The sequence below is a fragment of the Euphorbia lathyris genome, chromosome 9, assembly GCF_963576675.1.
Source record: "Euphorbia lathyris chromosome 9, ddEupLath1.1, whole genome shotgun sequence".
In the NCBI taxonomy this organism is placed as follows: domain Eukaryota; kingdom Viridiplantae; phylum Streptophyta; class Magnoliopsida; order Malpighiales; family Euphorbiaceae; genus Euphorbia; species Euphorbia lathyris.
The window spans coordinates 43,639,059-43,663,185 of record NC_088918.1 but is presented as its reverse complement, the minus strand read 5'-3'; the positions used below and the strand labels follow the sequence as shown (position 1 = coordinate 43,663,185).

Here is a 24,127-nt window from a genome sequence, read left to right as displayed (position 1 = left end):
ATCTTTCCTTTCTTCTCTTCTCTTCTCTTACTATATGTCAAAGTCTTCAAACCTTTCTCTTTCATGGATCTACTAGGTTTATTGTATTGTTCTTTTTAGTCAGTGTTCATATATTTAATCGAATCTCTTTATCCATTTGAATTGTATCTGCTCTCTATTATTCTTTTATTTATACATTTTTCGGATTTAGCAAGAACGAAACGATTTATCTTATTTGTAGATCAATATATCTATGTTATTGCAACAAAATGATTCAAATCCGAATATTCGGAAAGGCCTAAATGATGAATATTCGATTGCAGTTGTTTTTCTACAGATTTGGATTTCCATGAAATATATGTTTTATTGTTTTTTTTTGTGTGTTGTATACCTTTTATGGCTTTTTATGCGCTTTGTAGTCGTTTTCGTTCCATTTTGGATTTTGTAAGGTTTTTTACTTCTTCGGTTTCTTGTTGTACTTGTTCTTTTCATATCTAATGAAAATATAAGTATTTTCATGAAAAAAAAAATAAAAAATCATTTCTTTTAGTAATATTTTTTTCTATAGAGAGTTTTAGGTCTTTCCGTGCTCTTTCTAAACGAAACACATTTTCCCAGCAACAAATCATAGATAATTGAGTTCCTTCCTTCTAACAACTTTTTTGTTTTCTAGACAAGACAGCTATGACCAGTACAAATCAAATCAAATCAAATCAAATGGCCTAATTTCAGCCCCAGTCCAAGGCCAAACCTCCCCCCTCCCATCATCTTTGTTATATTTCACAAATTTCTCACCCCAAAATCCTTGGACCCATTCGTTTTCCACCAACAAACTCACAAGCCTCGCCTCAGCAATAACTGTCTATCAACCGAGTAAATTTATCAGTTCACCAACAGAGCCAATGGCTTGGACCCCACCTCTTTCAAGCAGAGACATAGCCAACTCGTATTCGTGCCATCTTCTTAATCCACTGGCCAGTTTTTTCAGAGTTTCAAGCCTTACTTCTTGAATCCAGGCTGGTGCAAAACTTACCATCAAATGCACTAAACAAGAGACATAAGCTTTCCAAGTGGCTGGATGACACCCAAGTGATATGTTTCCCTCCAATACTCCTGTCAAAAACTCCATATGGGTACGTATTACATGAACCCTTCTAGCAACTGCCCACGATGGAGATCTCACCCCTACCCCCAATGCTAATGACCCTGATAAAATTAACAAGTATGCCATCGCATACCCTTCCACTATCCGCGATACAACACTCATCTCACGTTGTTTCACGTCTCTGGATGATATCAACCACGTTGGGATGTTCTCAAGGAAAAGTTCTTGGACTAGATGCACCCCACCTGACACGCATATTAGGCTAGCACCCAAAGTGGCTGCCTCCCTTGCCTTTGCAGATGCTAGAGATAGAGAAGCTTGGCTAGACTTCAAGCGAGAAGAATTTGTACTTGCCCATCTTGCAGCTGATTCCCTGGCATGTTCTCCAACAAGATCTATGATCATCCTGTTTACATATTGGATATCTTGTATACTCCGGCAAGAGCGCAGGTAAAGAAACCCTGGTGCCAGAGATGAATGAGAAACATGAATTGCAATACGGCTTCCAAGTAGACCACTCACGCTGCTCTGATTGGTCAACAAAGATGTTGATATGTTAACTGATCCAAGAAATGACGAGAAGCAACTGCTTAAGAGCTGAGCAACAGCATCTTTATTTTGCCTGAATACAGAGCGAGCACATGATACAACTATATAGCTATGCCACCGACGAACCTTTTGGGCCCATAGAGAGCCAATAATAGGAACGCTTGGCCAAGGACAGCCTGATGCAGTATTCTCCAGTGCTGGCCCAACTACAGCATTGATGTAGTCCAGGCCTGCATTGAGTTTGAAAGTGATGGTTAAGCTAACCAGAGCTGCCATTGGCAATGGAAGCATCATAGGCGAATGCCCTGCAAGAAGTTACACAAAGGTAACCAGAATAAGTATTCTTAATCTTTTACTAATGCTTATAATCATGTCACCGTGAACTTAAAAATATAAATTCAGTTATTATAACCTTCCATTTCTAATGGTGCTACAATCATATGAATAAGAAGTATATATATAACAAAAGGAGAGAGAGAGAGAGAGAGAGAGAGAGAGATATGAAACTTGCAAGAGCTTGAACCAATTTAAGGACCCGGAAAGAATACGGCTTAGTCATGAAGTGGCAAAGCTACAAGCAGGATGTAACACAATGGTTGAAAAAAGCAGCAAGGATTCGCACTGCACAACTCTGAAAGCCTACTTCAAAAGACCATATCTATCGACCCATTTACAACCCATGTGTGAGCGCAATACAACACCACAAGTCCTCGCATGAGAAATTATTGTTGCTCAAGTGAAATTTAATGTACACTTTTTCTGCAAAAAATAGTATTAATTTATAGGGTACTAATTTAAACCTCCCAGAGGTTTCGTCAAACACGCTAGTAGATTCTCGTATTTTTAAAAACTAATTCTAACCTATGTTGCATGGGAACGGAAACAGACACCGAGAAATAAAAATATAGCTAGGAAACGGTAATGGAACCGGAAACGCATATGAAATGTGGAAACGCTAATGACTATGCAAATAGATTCTAACATCCTTGTATCTCGGTTTCATCCAACTGTCACACCCTTTTGTCAGTGCCTTCCTACTTTCAACATTAAAAAGCTACTTTATTTGGTCAAATAGTTTGATCACATGTGACATACCTAAAGCATCTCAAATGCAAGCAACATCAAAAGTTGCCAAAACTTAACCCATCGTTTAAAAATATAATATTTTATGTTCTCTCTCATCCACGTCACTTTTGGCAACTTTTTCAAAAAAAAAGTTTCAACGCTAAGCAACTCCAAAAATTATCATTATAGTCCAACAAGTCATTGAATAATAGAATATTTTAATGTTTAATTGTATTTTTTTATTAAAAAGATGAGATAGCAAGAGTGCCAAAAAGTGGAAAAACATTGCCATAAAAAAAGCAAGCAACCATTGTGCGTCCAATGCAAGGCACTCTTCCAAGGACCCTCCACCTCACCAAGCACTCCCCATTTGAAGATGCTCTAATGTACCTCAATACTAACTTTAAATGCACATTACCCATCTTCAACATATGATTCCGGTTTTTTTTACATATAGTTCCTCTAAGCTTACCAGCAATTTAATTGGTAACATGCATTTAAAGTTAGTACAAGGATACATTAGGTTTTTTACACGTGTTTTGAATTCATTTGACCAAATAAAGTAGGTTTTAATGTTTATAGGTGTATTACACGGATGTTAAATTTAGTTTTGAAAATACAAGGACCTATTAGTGTATTTAACGAAACCTCAGGGAGGTTTAAATTATTTGACCTAAGTTATAGGGATAAAGACCAAATTTAGCCTAATGTTTTAAGAGAAGTGCAGATTTAGCCTTAACGTATGAAATTGTGCAAATTTAACTCTAACATTTCCAAGCAAGATCAATTTTAGCCCTACGTTATCGAAAATTAGAAAAACCGGTTTGAATGTCCGTGACATTTAAATAACAATCGAACCAGTTTTTTTCAAATTTTCGATAGCGCATGGTTAAAATTGATCTTGCTTGGAAACGTTAGTGTTAAATTTGCATCATTTCATACCTTTAGGGTTAATTCTGTACTTCGCTTGAAATATTAGGGTTAAATTTGGCCCTTATCCCTAAGTTATATGAGAACAAAATATCTATAATAGTAAGATGGAACATAAATTCAAAAGGAACTAAAATTACCAGAACAGCTTGGAAAATTAACTCCTGCTGCAGAAAGAATTTCTTTCATTTCAGATTCAACGGATGAAAGGACAGCTGCTGGACTAGGCCAATCGGTTCCATTCATTGGAACTGGTTTCCAAGTACCGCGAGTAACTTCTGCAGTAAAATAACTGATAATAGTTCCAATAGACGCTGGAAGAAAGTCAATGAGATCCCTCAGGCCTGCAACCATTCAGAAGCTTCTAAGAACTCTTTCAACTAGAGACTTCACTTTTTACTTCTATAAACATATTTCAACTAGTGACAAGATAGAAATTTAAAGCTGAGGGGATTAATAAATCAATATCATATATAAATATAATCCTCAGTAATAAGCTGTTAATTCCTTGGTTCCTTAAATAAGTTGAGGAGATTAAAAAAGAATTCCTTAATTAACCTGTTGTCAAGTCCCTAGATGAAAGCCTTCCATGAGCACAAGCTGTTAATATGGCTTCAAGGACATAAGGAATGGCCTCCAACACTTCCCATGCAGGAAGCATGGGTCTCTTGTAAGGATCTTCTCCGCTACTTGAAGAGGACCCACATAAGCTGTTGTTTGATGGTGTGGAGGAATTCACAGAAGCGGCCTTAGTCATTTTTGAGTAGATCATATTCAAAATGTTGTTAGCAACCTCGTGAACTGGATTTCCACTATGGAGACAAGAAAGTGTTGAAGCTACACAAGATCTGTTTTGGCGATACCAAGCTCTCAGTTTAGGATAAAAATGAATATACACAGGTTTATCAGATGCAGATTCAAACTGAACTGGATCAACTTCGGTTTCATCTGAAGCAGCAGAATTTGAAGATGCAATGCGACTATTGTGCAACATTAAAAGATATTCCAAAGTGAGCTCACTTCCAAGGGGTCCTCCTCCCGACAACCACTGGTCAAGAGGGGGTCTATAGAATTTCCATAGACGCAGAAGAAACAGAAAAGCAGAAGAAAAAACCATGTAAATTGAGTCATCACATGTGCTTGATCTGCTACTAGATTTAGGCATAAGCGACCCAAATACCTCACATAGAGGCACTAAAGAAGCAGCAACTTCAGGAACCTGTATGAATGAAAACAATGGATTCATAAGGATTCAATCTTCAAATAATGGAAAAATAAAAAACTACCAGTATGGAAAGCGACCAATGCCTAAGAATATGATAGGATAATAGATGGAGAGTAGTCGAAGCACAAGCGATCAAGGGGTTAGCATAATTGCTTTAGTTTCAGTGACCTCATTCTAGCACAAAATAAATGAGAAATCTAGGTTATCAACAAGCAGGTATATGTTCAACACTGACATCTAATGATTGTTTTAGTACAGGTTAATGAAACCCATTTAAATCTCAGACATCGCTTAAAGGCCAGCACATGGAACCAAGTTGCCACAGTCTAACATATAACCAGACAATTACACCCAGTATACATATAGTTCTATCTTCCCTCTTTCTTGCTCAGTAAAATTGCTTTTTATATCCAAAATTCTAAATAAAAGAACACAAGCCACAACAGCAAAAAATCTTACATTAGTTTACAGAGGAACAATAAAGTACAATTAGGAGAGATACAATTTATTTCGAACTCCTTTTTCCCATCCACTCAAAATTAAGGAAATAACAGTTATTCCTCTTACAGAGTCAAAAACATTTATGAAATGAGACTATATTGACCTTGATACTTAAAATAAAATTCTATCACTCAAAACATCCTCGGTGTGAAATTGACTTTTTTGTTGCTCTCCTTTCAAGTCTCTAGATTAATAATTACCATTTCCTTCTATCCAACTAAAACACCAAAAAAAAGCGCCAAGGCATGTCCAACTCATAATATATTATAAAAGAATCAGAATTATCATCACTTACAACACCATGCAACGAAAGTATATGGACATTATCAACTGATGAAACACCAAAAAGAATAGCACTTAGCATAGGCACATAATCAACCAAGTGACTCCTTTGTCCGCTATGTGTAGTAGGTACAGGAGGAGATAGAAGCTTCACTACATGATGCACCACATGTTCCTACCAAAGAAACAATAATTATTAACATAGAATAACAAAGAAATATTTTTACCATATAACACTATATTAAAATGCGTAGCAGGGGTTAAAATCAAGCACTTCAAGTCCAAAAAAAGTAATTATTGCCAATGAAGAATTTTTTCATCAACAAACAAATAGCAATCCTCTTTTGATGATCCCACCATCATCTGCAGGAATAAGTAAGCACATCCAGATGCAAAATTAAACAGTTTCTGTATTAGGCTTGAATAAAAGAGTGCAGAAGAGTGAGGCAAGTACCTCACTCCTGCTACAGCCACAAGAAGTAGCTTAGAATGCAACAACTCAACATTTTCTATTGCCTCTTATGTTACAGGCATGTTACATTTGTTTTTATATTTATTATGCTCAAAAACTTTCATTGACCTTTCTAAACTGTATATTGCTCCTTAACTGCATGAAGCTACACGACTGATCTTGAAAGTACATTTGTTCCATATAAAACATGGCTAATAAACATAGCGGTTACAAAATTTACTCTTTTACCTCTGTTTAAATACACAACACTGTTTATTGGCTATGGTAGTCAAAAGGTAGCTCAAACTTCAGTAGTCTAAAAAATAAATGATACGGATAAATGACGATAATGTTGATTTTGATCTTAAATCAACAAAGAGGTTCTTTGCTAGCTAGCTAAAACTAGAAGGAGTGAATCCCAAGTAATAGGTATAAACCTTGCTCTCAAGAGAGAATTTGTGTTTGATTGATAAAAAAGTTAAGCATCCTTACAAGACTTGGAGTTTAAATACCTCCCCTAAAATAAATACAAAAGACCATAATACCCTCAGTAGAGTTACATCTCTTAACTAATGAAGTAAGGGTAAGGTGGGGTAGAAAGGATAATTGGCAAAGTAGTAAATCAGCCTTAATGGCAAAACAGTAATAACAGAATGGCAAAACAATAATTAGAATGAAACAGTGTTCTGGCAGGTTTGCCTCCTTGGTGAAGAAGTAATCCCACACGGCATGTGGTCTATCTGACACGCCATGTGGCTCAAAACTCCGGTAGCTCGAACGGTCGTAGGGGTGGTCTTCGATGGCCTCTCAACCGGTCACACGGCGTGTGAGGAAAGCCACACGCCCTGTGAATTATCACAGAAGCTCTAGGAGCTTCAGCGAGCCATCCACACGATGTGTGGCCCTCTGACACGTCGTGTGGATCCATCTTCATGCCTTTCTTCATAAGCACCCTGCTCACACGGCATGTGGCTAATGTTACACATCGTGTGAGGCATTCCCCCATCTTCCTTGGATCCTTATAGGAGATGCCCGCGTCATTCTCCCCTTCTTCAAAGGAGTCGGACCCCGACTCGCCCTTAGTAAACTCAAGAGACCCATCCGGCTTCCATGGGCTTAGATCACGTACGTTGAATGACGTTGACATCTTACCTAGCCAATTGGGGAGAGCCACGTGATAGGCATTTGCATTGACCTCCTTGGTTATCCTATATGGGCCATACCTCCTTGGCCGAAGCTTGCTACTTGGGGCGCTAGCGAGCCTCTCCTTTCTTAGATACACCATCACCTCATCCCCGACTTCGAACTGAAGGTCCCTCCGGTGTCCATCAACCCTTGCTTTCAACTTCTTGTTCCGCTCTTCAGGGCTTTCTTTCACCTCTAAGTGCATTTGTTGGTATTCGTTAGCAAGGTTGTGGGTGGTCTCATTCTTCTTGTCGCTCTTCAGGATGTCCACAATGTCTAGAGTATGGTTAGGGGTCTTCGTTTATACCACTTCGAAAGGTGACTTCCTCGTGACCGAATGTATGGCTCCATTGTAAGCAAACTCTGCTTGGGCCAACACCAAGTCCTACATTCTCGGTTTATCCATACACTTGCTCCTCAAGAGGTTACCCAAAGTATGGTTTACCTCAGTTTATGGGTGGCGATTGTGCTAAATTTCAAGATAGTATCGAATAGAGCCCATAAGGTACGCCAAAATGGCTTAGGAACTTTGTGTCTCTATCCGAAACAATACTCTTTGGAACACCAAAATCTTACCACTTCTAGAAAGAATAGCTTAGCAAAAGTCGTGGCATCATTGGTTTTCCGACACCAGATGAAATGTGTCATCTTGGAGAATCGGTCCACCACCATAAAGATAGAATTCATGCCCTGTTGTGTCCATGGTAGACCCAATACAAAGTCCATCGAAAAATCCTCCCATACGGAATCCGGCGCCGGTAGCGGCATGCGCAACCCCGAATTAGTAGAGCGTCCCTTAGAAGTTTGACACTTTTAATAATGCTCTACAAGATAGGCCACATCCCTTCTCATCCGTAGCCAAAAGTATCGAGAGCTTACCGCTTCGTAGGTCTTATCTCGCCCAAAATGCCCCCCCCCCCCCCCCCCCCCCAAGCTTCCCCCATAAAGATCTCAAATCACTTGATGGAGGTGCATGGTAAACAGGGTTGGTTGCCCTAGATGAGGTACTCATCTAGTAGGTGGTACTCTCCATCCCCGGGTTGACCTTTAGAATTTTCTCAAATGGCCCCAAAGTCTGAATCCTCTTTATAGTCCCCCTTCACGTGCTCAAAACAATCTAACTCAAGAGCCAACGTCTTTAGGAGTGTCACCTTTCGGCTTAGGGCATCTGCTACTTTGTTTTGTTGTCCAACCTTGTAAAGAAGTTTGTAGGGGAACCTATCCACGAAAGCGGACCATCTCGCGTGCATGGAGCTCCTGAGTTGCTTTTGACTTCCCAGGTGTAGAAGATGAACTCTTTGCCCACAACATAGTGCTCTCATGTCTTTAGAGCGAACCACCGCAAAGACCTCTTTGTCATATGTAGCCCATTTTTGTTTCGAGTCACACAACTTCTCACTAAAGTATGCTATCAGCCTCCTCTCTTGCATCAATACTCCGCCGACTCCAACTTCACTTGCATCAATACTCCGCCGACTCCAACTTCACTTGCATTGCATTCAACTTCAAACATTTTATCAAAATTTGAAAAAGCTAACACTGGTGCCGTGCTTAACTTCCCCTTGATCAAGGCAAAACTGTTTTCTTGTTCTTCACCCCACTTGCCACTACTAATGCTACATCCTCGGGCCCGACTTACACTCTTATTGCAGAAGAATATTCTAAGTATCAAGAATCATCAACTTCACAACATTCTTCTCCATCTATCTGTGCATTGTTGAATCAGGTAATTCCAATAAGTGTCTTATTTCTTCATCTTCAAAGTGGGCATTGATTCTAGTTCAACAAACCAGATGACATCTGATTCTAAATTGTTCACTTCTCATAATATAACTTTTCTTTCCCATGTTACCGTTGTTGACGGTACCCATTCTTCTGTTATTGGTTCTGACACTACTAACCCAGCCTCTTCCGTTTCCCTTCCATATGTTCTTAGTGTGCCTACATTTGCATTCAATCGAATTTCTATGAGTAAACTTACTCGTTCACTCTCTTCCAAACAAAAAAAACTTACCCGTTCACCTAACTGTTCAATCTCATTTTGCTCTGATCATTGTTTGTTTCAGGATCATACGACGAAGCAAATTATTGGTAGTGGACGGGAATCTAGCGGTCTCTACCTCTTGGATACAACTGTTGGAAGACATGTTGCATGTTTTAGTGTATCAACACCTTTTGATGAACATTGTTGGTTGGGACATCCTTCTCTACCTCCCTTGAAGAAGTTATCTCATTTTACCATGATCATTGTTTGTTTCAGGATCTTACGACGAAGCAGATTATTGGTAGTGGACGGGAATCTAGTCGTCTCTACGTCTTGGATAGAACTGTTAAAAGACATGTTGCATGTTCTCGTGTATCAACACCTTTTGATAAACATTGTTGATTGGGACATCCTTCTCTACCTCCCTTGAAGAAGTTATGTCCTCAGTTTCAGAATTTGGCTAGCTTAGAATGTGAGTCATGTCAATTTGCTAAACATTACCGTTCGTCTTCCTCTCCCCGAGTCAATAAAAGGTCAAATTTTCCATTTGAGTTAGTTCGCTCTGATGTTTGGGGTCCTTGTTCGATAGTCTCGAAATCAGGTTTCAGATATTTTCTGACTTTTGTGGATGATTATTCTCGAACTACTTGGTTTTTAATGAAAAATCGTTCTGAATTATTTACTCATTTTACTGCTTTCTGTGCTAACATTAAAACCCACTCTAATGTTTCAGTTCATACGCTAAGGAATACTTTTCTTGAACTTTTCAAACTTTCGTGATCTAGGATTTTATCAATCTTCTTGTGTTGATACACCATCCCAAAATGGTGTAGCTGAACGCAAGAATAGTCATCTTCTTGAAACTACTAGAGCCCTATTGTTTCAAACACATGTTCCAAAACACTTTTGGGTTAATGTTGTCTCTACTACATGTTTTCTGATCAAACGCATGCCTTCCTTTGTGTTACAAGGCGAGACTCCTTATAGCACCTTGTTTCCTAACAAACCCATATTTCATATTCCACCTCGTATTTTTAGGAAACTTGCTTTGTTCAAGATGTTCATCCACAAGTCACTACTAGATCCAAAAGCACTTACACGTGTCTTCCTCAGATACTCTCGTCTTCAAAAAAGGTATCGTTGTTGTTCTCCATCTCTTAATAAATATCTTGTGTCTTCTGATGTAACGTTTATGGAACATCTCCTGTTCTTTCCCACGTCTTCTTATATATCCACTTCTAACAATGATAGTGATGATGTGTTGGTCTATCAAATTCACCAATTTCGCCTCCCCAGCCCCTTAAGCCACCGGTTACCCAGGTATATTCAAGACAACAAAAATCTCATGCTTCCAATCCAGTACCAATTTATGTTTCACCTTTAGATCCTCCTTTTGAGGCAAATTAAACGGTCTTGCTCTTATCTTATTTCTGCTTTTGTTTCCTATGAAAACTTATCCACTCTTTCACAGTCTTTTATTGTTTCACTTGATTCTACTGTTGTTCCTAAACTGGAAGGCCTTATCCCATCCAGGCAATAGTAGATGAAATGAATGCTTTGGATGCTAATGGTATTTGGTAAATTTGCCTACTGGAAAGAAATTTGTTGCATGCTGATGGGTGTTTATTGTGAAGTCAATTTTGATGGTTCAATTGCTTGTTTAAAGGCTCGCCTTGTTGCAAAGGGCTATGCTCAGTCCTATGGTGTTGATTATTCTGACACTTTCTCTCCAGTGGCTAAACCGAGTTCTATTCGTCTTTTTATCTCAATGGCGGCCTGCTCTAATTCGCCCTTGCATCAGCTAAATATAAAAAATGTTTTCTTAAATGGTGACCTTCAAGAATAAGCTTATATGGAGCAACCACCAAAGTTTGTTGCTCACGGGAGTATGGCGAAGTCCATCGTCTCCGCAAATCTCTATATGGGTTGAAACAAAGCCCTCGACCATGGTTTGGAAAGTTTAGTCAAGCGAAGTTTGGAATGAAGTGCATGTGTGATCACTCTGTTTTCTAAACATTCTGCTTCGGGTTCATTCTCTTTGTCATCTATGTAGACGATACAGGTAGTGACGTTTCAAGAATCTCATCTCTAAAATCGTTTCTTCATGGTCAGTTTCATACAAGGATCTTAGGGCTCTGAAGTATTTCTTGGGAATTGAGGTGTCCAAAAGTAAGAAAGGAATCTTCCATTTGTTGTCAAAAACAGGAACATCTGGAGCTAAGCCATATAGTGTGCATGACTCCGAATATGCATCTCACATCAGAAGGAAAGCCTTTTGAAGATCCTGGAATATATAGGCGTTTGGTGGGAAAGCTGATTATCTTACAGTGACTATTCTGTTAATGTTGTCAGCCAATTTATGTCTTATCCCACCATTGATCACTGGACTGCACCAGCTCTCTGGACTTGTCCATAAAAGTAGATTGGCTTCCTAAACTTTGCAAGTGTCTTACCAGCCCCTTGAACTTGATTATTTCGTATCACAAACTCCCTCAACTTGTCCATAAAAGTATATTAGCTCCATAAACTTTATAAGTGTCTCACCAACAGATCTTATGCTACTTAAAGGGAACTCCTAGACCGGGATTACTTTATAAGAATTATGGTCATACCCAGATTGAGTGTTTTTACGATGCAGGGCAGGAGTCAAGGATGATAGGAGATCCCCTACCGGTTACTCTGTCTTTGCTGGAGGTAATTTGGTTTCTTGAAATAGCAAGAAACAACATGTTGTTTCTCGTTTGAGTGTAGAAGTTGAATATCGAGCGATGTATCAATAAGTGCGTGAGATTATGTGGATTCATCATCTCTTGTCCGAACATGGATGCAGCCCTTCATATTGCTTCCAATCCAGTGTTCTAAGACCGCACCAAGCATATTGAAGTAGACTGTCAATTTGTTCGTGAAAAGCTAGAAGAAAACATCATTTCCAGAGCATACGTTGACACCAACAAACAGCTTGGAGACATTTTTACCAAAACCTTAAATGGGGTTCGGGTAAATTACATGTGTAACAAGTTGGGTATGATAAATATCTATACTCCAACTTGAGAGGGAGTGTTAAGTATATATTGTGAGGTGTACAATTGTAGATACAAATGTAGGTAGTAGTTAGCATTTATTTTCCTTATCCTAGTTAGACTCCAACTCCCAGCATAAATACTTATACCCTTTTCATAATCAATATTAAGAATTATCTCAAACTCTTGTGTTTAATTACAAGTATAGTACTCGAGACATGCTAATCCATTCGAGAAAAATTCTTTGACAGTAACAAGCCAGTGTGGATAATGAACTAGCCACAGAAAATAATAATACTTAACGACATTACTTATTTATCAATCCTTCATTTTCATCATACCATCTTCACATTTCATACTTCTAACCATGTTTAATATCTTCTTATATTTGAGAATCCTATCTCACTCATAAGCATATCAAGGAACCTACTAGGATTTTATTTTATCACCCAAATTAGCAGAATCGGGAAAATAAGCATTACTTAATGCATTACAACAAAAGAACACATAATCAATACTTAGGTTTTGCGGTACTCAAAATGATTACTTCCAGTTGTGTCAGTAAATTCTATGAATCTAAGAACATCCTCACTTTCATTTAAAAATGAAGGAATATCCATTCATCCATCACCTATAACCAAGTAAATACTAATTTAAAACAATAACAATGATAGGTACTTGTTTTTCTCTATTAAAAATTGCAACAAAACAAAACAGCTCATGAGTCAACAGCTGTGAAGCTTATGAACAACAAAAGAGATAACTTAATGTATAGGCTAGTTCATATGGAGGATCTATAGAGACAACCAAATCATATGTTGCAGCATCAATGGAGCACATGTACTACCTGAATGTTCCACCCATGTGTTAGAGTAGCACCACACAGAATCTTTGCAGCTGCTGTCTGCTCCTCCACCGACCCATTTAATGCAATATGATATAACTTCTCTATCTCTGCTAAACTTTAACAGAACCAGTGAAGAAGATCAAATTAACAGCATTGCATATCTGAAAGTCAAATACTCAAGAGTAGAAATTATTTGATTTACCTTGAAGCAGGAGTAATGACGAGTGAATTTGTAAGAGATTTGTTCAATGTTAATCCTTCCATGAACATTAACCAAGGTGATTTTTGAACTTGTGGTAAATCTGTAAGTGACATAACTGAAGCAGGCAGATAACCAGGCCAAAAATATGCTGATTCATCAATTAAATTTCTTGCAATGCAAGCTTCTACAATGAGGTGTCGCATGTCACCACCTGAAAAGTATAAAAAAAGATTAATAAATCATGTAAGCTTTGAAAAAGATTATGATAAAATGTGCTAAAGTGTTCTCATCTTAAACCAAGTCAAAAAATGAATCACAAGATGATAACTAAACTGCACAATTTCAAAATTACCTGCATTGACAGGTATATTAATATCAGTATAATCAGAACCACCTAAATTATGCTTTGCATTCTTGGACTCAAAAACGAAACTTGCTGCCTTTATGACTGCAATATTAGCTGCACCAATTACAGATGCAAGAGGGCATAACAGATCAGAGAAGTCTCCAAGGACCTGGAGAGATGAAATAAGTCCATGTTTCCTCAAATTTTGACTAGTTCCGTCCACATGAGACTCAAATGTAGTCTCCATACTCCCAGAAACTCTAGCTCCCGGCAGAGAAGAGGAACAGAACTTGGCCTCTTCATCCAACATATTAGAGATTGCCAAGGGGACAATAGATAAAAGAATACATAGACGAGACTCAAGATGTGGAATTGGCCCTTCTACAGGGTCACGTTCCTGAAATAAAAAAAACAAGGAGCAGAAATAAATCTTCTCTATATATTTAGATACATATTCTCCAATAATCAAATTTTAAGATGGGAGCATCTCAACTCGTTGCACAAGCCTAAGGGCTGAAAGCCAGAGTGCTAAGAAAGTTTCTTGCCAGCTAGCACGGTTAACAACTTGGAGCGTCTTAATTGTTTCTGCAGTTATAAGAATCAAATTAGGAAAGGAGAAAAAAGAATTTGCAGCTCCCAAACATAATATTATTATTTTATTAAATACTATTAAATAACTAAAAGCATTAAAAGGAGTATCCGTGATTTTGTGTATGATCACATTAGCAAAAATGACTTCAAGACACCCCTAAGCATATTTACCTGCAACTATAGTGATAGATGATCTAATAAGAAGTTGCTTCCCGTCCATCACATTTTCCAAGAAAATATCAAGGGGAACCCAACAGGCAGATTTTCCAGACTCAGAATTGCAATAAGACACAAGTTTGCATGGTTTGATATCAATAAGCATTTGAATCATCTGCCGCCTTTTTAACCGGTATTCAAAATCACAAGATTTCTGAATATTGGCCAACAATCTTTCAGAAAGCTTAATTGCAGATTCCAAATTGGAGGATGCCAATTTACTGGATTTGATAAACAATAGCCTCCGTACAAGTCCATTGAATAGTTCAGGCCTGTAAAATAAAACAAAATAAAGAAAATAAGATAAGATAATTAAAAAAAAACAGTATGTACAAGTTCTTCAATAAGATAACTTTTAAGTGCGTGGCATAATCACATTCAATCAACTAATAAAGTAAGAAGTGTTTCCTTCAACTTTAGTTAAAGTCCAAAACCATGACAATTGTAACTAACAAAACTAAAGACATGACAAAAATGTATGACATTATCTTCCTGCCTTGCAATTTTATTCTTAAGAGAAAAATAATAATAATAATAATAATAATAATAACAGTATCTCCTTTTCATCTTACTTCTCATTGCCTATTGTTAACCTCTCCTCTGCATTAAACATGAAAGAAATATGATAATGAAATTTCCTATGTTAGGAACATACTCGTTTGTTCTTGGATATGCATATAGAATGCTCCTTGATAACAAGAATGCAATTATCATGCATCATAACAAGAAAATGGTCTGGAAACAGAATGCAATTATCATGAATAGGAAAATATATATTATCCCTTCATTGGTAACTGGGAAACCCTTCCATCCTTGTATGTAGATGAATGGTGTTATTTATACAACAACAACAACAAAGCCTTAGTCCCGAAATGATTCGGGGTCGGCTAACATGAACCATCATATAAAACCGTGAAATCAAGTTGTGTCAGCGACACAAATTCTCTCCCTCCACTCTTTCCTATCCACTACCATATTTTCCTCAATCCCCAATAAACTCATATCACTCTCGATCACCCTCCTCCAAGTTTGCTTAGGTCTTCCCCTACCCCTCACCAGTACATCCCTTTGCCACTCTTCAGTCCTCCTAACCGGCGCATCAAGCGCTCTTCGTCTTACATGGCCAAACCACCTTAGTCGGTCTTCCCTCATTTTATTCTCAATAGATGTAACCCCTACTTTTGTCCTAATTATTTCATTACTCACCCGATCCTTTCTCGTATGACCACACATCCATCTCAACATACGTATCTCCGCCACCGACATCTTATGAGTGTGACAGTGTTTCACTGCCCAACACTCCGTACCATATAACAGTGCTGGTCTGATTGCCGTGCGGTAGAATTTTCCCTTCAATCTATTTGGCATACCGGGGTCACAAAGGAAACCCGTAGCACTCTTCCATTTCGCCCAACCAGATTTAATCCTATGAGCAACATCTCCATCTACTTCTCCATCCGTTTGGATAATAGATCCTAAATACCGAAAGCAATCCGATGCCTGGACAACTCTCCCATCTAGTGTGATTGTCCCTGTCTCCCTACTCCTATCGCCGCTAAACTTACACTCCAAATATTCTGTCTTACTTCGGGTCAGCTTAAAGCTTCTAGATTCTAAAGTTTGTCTCCATAGTTCCAACTTCCTCTCCATGCCTTCTTTCGTCTCATCAATCAACACAATATCATCTGCAAACAACATGCACCATGGTATACCATCTTGAAATGAACTCGTTAGTTCATCCATAACGATGGCAGAAAGAAATAGGCTTAGTGCAGAACCTTGATGCACTCCAATCGTAATAGGGAACTCTTCAGTCTTCCCAACACTGGTGTGTACACTCGTGCATGCTCCCTCATACATGTCCTTTATGATGTCAGCATATTTCCGCGAAATGTCTTTCCTTATTAGGGCCCACCAAAGTACTTCCCTTGGTACCTTATCATACGCCTTCTCCAAGTCAATGAAAACCATATGCAAGTCTTTCTTCTTATTTCGATAGTGCTCCATTAATTGTCTTATTAGGTGGATGGCTTCCATAGTTGATCTTCCCGGTATAAAGCCAAACTGGTTTTCCGAGATCTTCACCGTCCTCCTTAGCCTTTGTTCGATCACTCGCTCCCACAGTTTCATAGTGTGACTCATTAATTTGATTCCTCGATAGTTGGCACAATCTTGGACATCGCCTTTGTTCTTATACAACGGGATTATGATACTTTTCCTCCATTCGGATGACATCTTATTGTTTCTCCAAATTTTGTTGAAGAACGTCGTCCACCAATCGATTCCTCTCTCTCCCAAACATCTCCAAATCTCAATAGGGATGCCATCAGGTCCTACTGCTTTCTTCAATCTCATCTTATTTAATGCCATTTTGACTTCACCCTTTTGAATTCTCCGTATGCATTCACGATTTATCATATCGTGAGGGATACTTATATCTCCAACCTCTTGTCCGCGATCTCCGTTAAATAAGTTATCAAAATAGGACCTCCATCGTTCCTTGATATCCTTATCTCCAACTAGGACTTTTTGGTCCACATCCTTCACGCATTTAACTTTTCCGAGATCTCACGTCTTCCTATCTCTCATCCGAGCAATTCTATATATGTCTCTAACATCTCGTATGACCTTCTTTACTTCCCTTTTAGCCTCTTTGTACTTTTCGTAGTTCTCATCACTCCTGCACTTTCCTAATATTTTATAGGATTCTCGCTTACTCTTTACTGCTTGTCGTACTTCTTCTGTCCACCAAGATGTGTCCTTACCCGGTGGCATGCTACCTTTAGATTCCCCTAGAACTTCCTTCGCTACTTCCCTTATATTATGCTCCATCTTAGTCCATATCGAATCTATATCTAAATCCATATTACAAGTCCAAATATCTTTTTTGGCCATCTCATCCACAAATTTTTGTTGATTCTCCCCTTGCAGTTTCCACCACTTAATCTTAGTCTCCACTTGTGGTGTTCGTTTTCTCATACATCTCCTACTTCGGAAATCAAGCACCACTACTCTATGTTGGGTTGTCGTACTCTCACCAGGGATCACCTTACAATCAATATAACTCTTTCTCCAAGCACTCCTTACTAGGAAGAAGTCAATTTGGCTCGCATTACGGTCGGTCCCAAGCCCGGACAAAGGAGGAGGGTTGCGGTAGGTTTGTGGCGGCCAGCGTAAAACTTAGCCACATCTTATGACATGAACCATAATATGAATGGTGTTATTTATGAATTTCGAAAAATAAAATGGTCTGTTTTGACACGTATGTGTGCTTAGTAGGTAAAAACATACCTGAAACTGGTAAACTAAATTCAAAACTAAGGAGCAATACTAAAATGAAGCCATCACAGATACAACTTGAGAACCAAAAATTATAATGGAAAACAAAAAGGCACCCAAGAAATCATTTAAAAAAAAAAAGTCACGAGCTATGATCTAGTTGGATTACAAACTTTGTATTTATCAGCATAATCTTATGCACAAAGTGGTCTCGTCTCAGCTACGATGAACAAATAGTCTGTGCAAAGGCAAATTAATTTAGAAAGTGCACCTACAAGTTCAAGTGAACAATACGGAGCATAATCAGGGCTTTTCTACTTTCTGTTAATTTTACCAGAACCTCCAAGGCAAAAAAGGAATTTGTTTTCCTCAAAACTTCCCGATGCTCATATTTTCCAATATTGTAACTCGCTCTAGCATCAACATCCATATCCTGGTTGTCAGCATTTCCAAATGGCCCACTTGGTACATCTTGAGATTTCAAAATCAACCCCCAATCGCTTAATGTGCTGTCAATCAAGCCAATAGCAACGGTAAAAAAGTATAGCACGTAAGCATGTCCAAGCTCCAGAACCTGAGCTCTGTAAGTATGAGATAACTGTAGAGCAGCGTCAACAGATTTAATTATCCTACAAAACAGAAGAGCACAATTTTCATAGCTTAATAGGTTGGTTAAATAGAAAATATATAGACAATCACAATCACAATGAGGGGGAAAAAATAACTTCAAAGTGATAGATAGCACATGGTCCGTAGCAATAAAATCAAATAATCAATGCATGTTAATCAACCCTTCGGTTAAAGAAGGGATGAGAATTTCTTAAGATAGCAAAACAAGAATAATAACAAATGGACCAAAGGGAAAAAAAAAAAGTCATTTAACTATCAAGTCTATAGACCAAATGACCAATTGGCTTCCCAGAGAAAAATAACCTTGCAAGAGGTTAGCATTTTAGCTGGTTTATACAAGAAATATACAATATAATTTATCAAAAAATTACCAAGCTCTGAACTAATGAGCTCTTGCACTAGAAGACACACACTCAACTAGTTAAAAACAAAAAACTATACTTTGATCAACTGAATTTCTTATACATTGTTTCTCATAACAAAACCATAAGCTAGGTATCCTTGATAAAAAGAACGAATTTAATATGCCAACAAAAAAACGCCATTGGGGAATATGAAGGAATTTAACCAGGTAACTTACTTGTCTTTGCAAGCTTCTTCACCAAGTGGATCAAATTGAAATGCGTATCGGCTGAGTAGTTCAAGGTAAAGTCTGTAAGCCTCCGGTTGAGACAGGCGACAAGGAATCACCCTATCCCAAAGAAAAGAAAAGAAAAAAAGAATTATTAAGGGAGGAAATAACCAAGAAACAAACACACTGATAGTAAAAGAGAAAGAGAAAGATTAGTGCCTGGAAGAGAGCAGAGAGAGGACATGAAAAGGAGAAAGAAGATGGGAAGAGAAGGCTTGATGGAGGAATTTCCATAGAGAAGGATGATTATTGTGGAAGCAAAGACAAGAAACTAGCACCTGCCCTAGCTCAGGACTAGGCAACCTGATACCCAAGGACACAAGACATTTCCCTACTTCCATTGCCCAAACCAAAGGAACATCCTGGCGCTGTTGACAAGTTTTAATGGTCTCCAAAATCTTCTCCTCCAATTCGAGCTCTTTCCATTTCTCCTGCTCCATTTTGTCCTTGTCCTGGCTTCAGCTCCCTGTTAAAAATTCAAAGGAAAATTTCTAAAACAGCAAAGCATGGTTATGCTTCGGATTTGACAGCTTTTTTGGGAGGGTAATCTGATTGTTGCGTGTGAAGAGAGGGTGAAATGAGTTGAATTGTGCAATTGGAGAGTCAATCCGTCTGATCTCCATTCCGAATTGCAAATCACCCAAACCCAATCGGTTTGGTCTTTTAGACCTGACCCCACCCTCCTTTTTCCTTTTTTTTCTTGTTGTATTCATTAATTCAATACCAGCTCTTATCCAAAAATTTCTTAAATTATATCAACTAGTGGAAAATAAGGTATGGAACTTTTATATAATTTAAATAAATAAATAAATTAATATATTTAGATAAATAAATAAATTAATATATTTACATTTAAATAATTTTATATAATGCTATAAAAAATTTTATAGTATGTATATTTAAAATTAATATATATTTTTTAATGATAATTCAAATTAAATTAATTTTAAAAATAATTGACTGCTTTTTTATAGAATTTTAACTAAAAATGAATGATTTATTTATTTTTATAAAATTTAATGATTTGTACTTTTTAGGAATTTTAATACATTTTTATATTCTAAATATTCTGTGAAACAATAATAATAAAATAGCAGATTAATTAAGAAATGTATTAAAATATAATAAAAAAACCAAAAATTAAATTAAACTATAATTAAAATTAAATATTATATTTACGATACAAAAGAATTACAATATAGGTTAAATAAAATTGAATTAAACTACAATTAAAATTAAATATTATATCTACGATAAAAAAGAATTACAATCTATGTTAAAATGGAAGCAACGTCAATATATTATTCTATAAACTAGTACAATCAATACTTTTCTAATGTTGCATATGAATAAACTTTATCAATTCAATATGTTACATATAAAAAAATAAAATTCGTAAGAATTAGTCACAAATTCATCTTGATGATAATTATTTTGGTTAATAGAATTTCATGATCACCAAGTATTCGAATTCAATTGTTCATTTTGCTACAATAACCCAATATATCTAATTGAATCAGTTTAAGATGATGATTTATCCTATTTTCATCTTGTAATATCTCATCAAGACATTCGATCAATTTGTTCTTCATTCTTTCACTATATAGAATATCAGCCATACTCGCAGATATCACTTATTTGACTTCATTAATATTTTCTAATAATTATATATTCTTGAATTTTGTAAGTAAGAAAAACAAATAAAAGAATTGAAAAAAAATGAAGGGACGAAAAATATAATTAGGAGAGAACCATCTTCCTCTCGGGTTTTTTTTTTTAAATAAGAGAGAATGTCGAGACATAAGCGTATAAAGAGGAGAGTGAAAATATTTTTTGCCCATTAATTAAACATTTTATTTAATGAAGTATTAAGTTCATAAATTAATTTTAGTTAAATAGAATTAAATCGCAATATTGTAACCACTCAGTACAAAAAAAAACGTTTTATAATTAATATGTGAAATTAATTATACTAATTAGAATCATTACGCTCAACATTTTGAGAATTTGAAGAGATTTAAATAATAATATTTTCTTAATTAATATTTTTCAATAATTTGTCCTATGATCATATTTCATTTTCATCTGTTAAAAACTCTTGAAATACTAACAATTTTGTACGAACCATAATATAATAGTTAAAAATTATATAAGCCAATGTTGCAAAAGCAATTATCTCAATATCCATAATTAATGTACATTTTTAGGATTTTGAGCATCAAAATTTATTTTTATTTACCTTGATTTTGAATTCGTATCTAGCATAATCCACATTCTTCAAGAATAAATATCTTATCAAGCGTATTAGACGCTTACAATCTTCTTGTTTAGAAAATTGGAAAAAAATAACTTCTTGATAATAATAATAATAATATAACATAATTTATATTGAAATAAACTTCATTGTAAGTATAATATTCCAATATCTCTTTAATATTTTATTTAATATGTCTCAAACTTCAATGAACAACTGTCGTGTCAAACTTTATATCTATTTGTACCAAAATACATAAAAATAAAAAATACAATCCATATCAATTAGCTAAACTCAAACTAAAAAAATAAGTGGATTTCAACATGTTCCGAATTAGAAAAATTAATCTAACTTCAATTAAAACTAAAAATTGAGTTCATAAAAAGCCGAAAATCTAAATTTTAGTTAGAGTTAACAATCAAAACATAACACCTAAGAACATATACTAAAAAAGAATGCAAATATACAAAATCTTTATTTTAGTCATTTTGAAAAATAAATAAATAAAAAAGAAAACATGGATAAAGTAGCGAGAGGTATGGAATCTGGATAACGACACACAACAGCACAATTGAGAAAGCCAAAAATTGAGTTCATATAAAGCTGAAAATCTAAATTTTAGTTAAGAGTTAGCAATCGAAACGATAACACACGATAACACCTAGCAATATATACTAAAAAAGAATACAAATTTACAAAATCTTTATTTTAGTCATTTTGAAAAAAAAAAGACAAATAAAAAAGAAAACATGGATAAGGTAGCGAGAGGTATGGAACCTGGGTAATGACAGAAATGGAATTTCATCTCTGAAAAATGAAACTATAACAACTATTGTTTAATAAAAAGAAACAACAACACAATTGAGAACAAAAATAACTACAACATATGGAAAAAAAATCGAATAATTACCTTGAGAAACATAAGAATTTCTTGTAATTTTTGACACTTTTGTGTTTTCCGGTTTTAGTTGTTCATGCATCTTCTATTTCTGTCGGATTTCTTCAATTGAAGCTATCAGTTTGGAAAAAAAGACAAATAAAAAGGAAAACATGGATAAGCTAGCGAGAGGTATAGAACCTGGGTAACAACATAAATGAATCTGAAAGATGAAACTATAACAACTATTGTTTAATAAAAATAAAACAACAACATAATTGAGAACAAAATAACTACAACATATGAAAAAGATCGAATATGTACCTTCAAAAATATAATACTATCTATCGTGACCAATGAATATAATGGTGGAATACTATCTATCATGCTTTATATAGAAGTTTATTTGTGACTTTTGGATTTCCTTTGCTTTGTGTTTTTTCATCTTCCCGTAACTCTTGCTTTCTTTTATTATTTTAATTAATAGGATAGTAATCATTTAATATATTATAAATATAAATTTGTTATTTTTAATTAATTAAATATTTATTTTTAATTAATTAAATATTTATTTTTAATTAATTAAATATTTTTAATCTGATTTTTTACTACGTTGACAAATCATCAAAAAGACCTCTAAAACACTTCTTCTCATTTCTCTCTGCTTCCGTAATTATATATAGTATAGATTTTCACTCAAGTCTGGGTCAATTCAAAATGGCGATTAAATCCAAATTTGTTTCAAATTATTTTTTAATATGTATATATATATATGTATATATATATATATAAATATCATATCTCATTTCATTAACTTAAAAGATACAACATACAGCACGAAAACAAACTTATACAGGCTATAGCTAGTATAAAATCCATAAAGGGAAGAAAATGACTACAAGAGCAATATAAGACTAGAACGAGCAATAATACTTATAAAAGATACTTATACAACAAACATATAAATCATATTCTTCTCGTAAGTCAAATCCCGTTGAAAACCCGTTGTAATCCATGTTTCATCATTTAGGCTCCTCCGGACGTCCTTTCTGTTTTTGCAATCACGCAGATCTATAGATCTACGGACAAGATGAAGCTTTTCCGCTCTTGCTAAGACCGAAAAAAGACTAAAGAAAGAAGTATAGCGAACAGTTGTAGATCTGACGGAAATAGAAGTTCAAAAAGATATATAGATTTCAAACTAATATATAGATTTCAAACTAACAAGCAAAAGTAATTTGAAACTAAAACGAAGACTAAAACATAAATTGGATTCCACCTCTAACTAGACATGTTTAGAGTGCTACAATGGAGAAAGTGACGGTGACGATAGCGGTAAGGACGGGATCTGAGAAGAAAAAAGGAAAAATGAGAAGAAAGGTAACTTTGTTTCAAATTATTAAACTTTACTTTTATTGTTAAAACGAACACAATATTTACATCCATTTTTTATTATAGGAATAAATAGAGTAAATGGTCCCGATCCGTTTACTGATCTATTTATGCCCCCGTAACCTAATCAGTTAGGGTTAGGGGTTAGGACTTTATGTTTACCTAACTATAAATAAATAGTTATGGAGGCTCAACCTAACACCACAATACTCAAAGATATTGCACAAAAGCAATCCATTTGTTCCCTCTCCCTTAGCCGTCGCCCTCTTTGTTCTTAGGTAGCACTTTTAGTTCGTGGAACAATGAAGATTGCTCCTTCGGTGTAGTAACCTCCTAGTTCGGTGATACGAAGCCAAGGTTGATTACTTTCACTGCTGTTCAACGGATCTACGCTACAAGAGGTAAGCTAAAATCTGTTGATTTACTTATTAATAGATCTGGATTCATTACCCGTCCTTTAGAGGTTAGAGAAATTCATTATGTCTTTCATGGCCTTCATTGGTATCAGAGCCTTATTAGCTCTCTGTTCCATCTCTTATGAACCATTTGTACATGATTTATGATTTTATTAATTTGTTTCATTAGA

The 24,127-nt window shown here is 35.9% G+C and overlaps 1 protein-coding gene across 1 annotated transcript; it reads right to left on the bottom strand.

The window, feature by feature from the left end:
- Nucleotides 1-507: 507 nt before the first annotated feature.
- LOC136206883 (mediator of RNA polymerase II transcription subunit 33A-like) lies at nt 508-19,649 on the bottom strand. Its single transcript, XM_065998085.1, has 12 exons — nt 19,178-19,649; nt 18,968-19,078; nt 18,033-18,386; nt 14,434-14,750; nt 14,165-14,256; nt 13,678-14,068; nt 13,326-13,536; nt 13,124-13,238; nt 5,650-5,811; nt 4,187-4,847; nt 3,769-3,972; nt 508-1,938 (listed from the first exon to the last, which is right to left on the bottom strand). Exons 1-12 carry the CDS (start codon nt 19,456-19,458, stop codon nt 845-847), a joined length of 3,993 nt encoding a protein of 1,330 aa, XP_065854157.1. The 5' UTR covers nt 19,459-19,649; the 3' UTR covers nt 508-844.
- Nucleotides 19,650-24,127: the final 4,478 nt, after the last annotated feature.

What these genes read in the sequence shown, in the direction of transcription:
- LOC136206883 (XM_065998085.1), bottom strand. Translation starts at nt 19,458, where the DNA reads ATGGAGCAGGAGAAATGGAAAGAGCTCGAATTGGAGGAGAAGATTTTG. An exon ending in TACTTTCGTTGCATGGTGTT is followed by an intron (nt 4,848 to 5,649) that starts GTAAGTGATGAT and finishes TCATTCATACAG; the next exon opens with GTTCCTGAAGTTGCTGCTTC. An exon ending in ATCTAGGGACTTGACAACAG is followed by an intron (nt 3,973 to 4,186) that starts GTTAATTAAGGA and finishes GAATGGTTGCAG; the next exon opens with GCCTGAGGGATCTCATTGAC.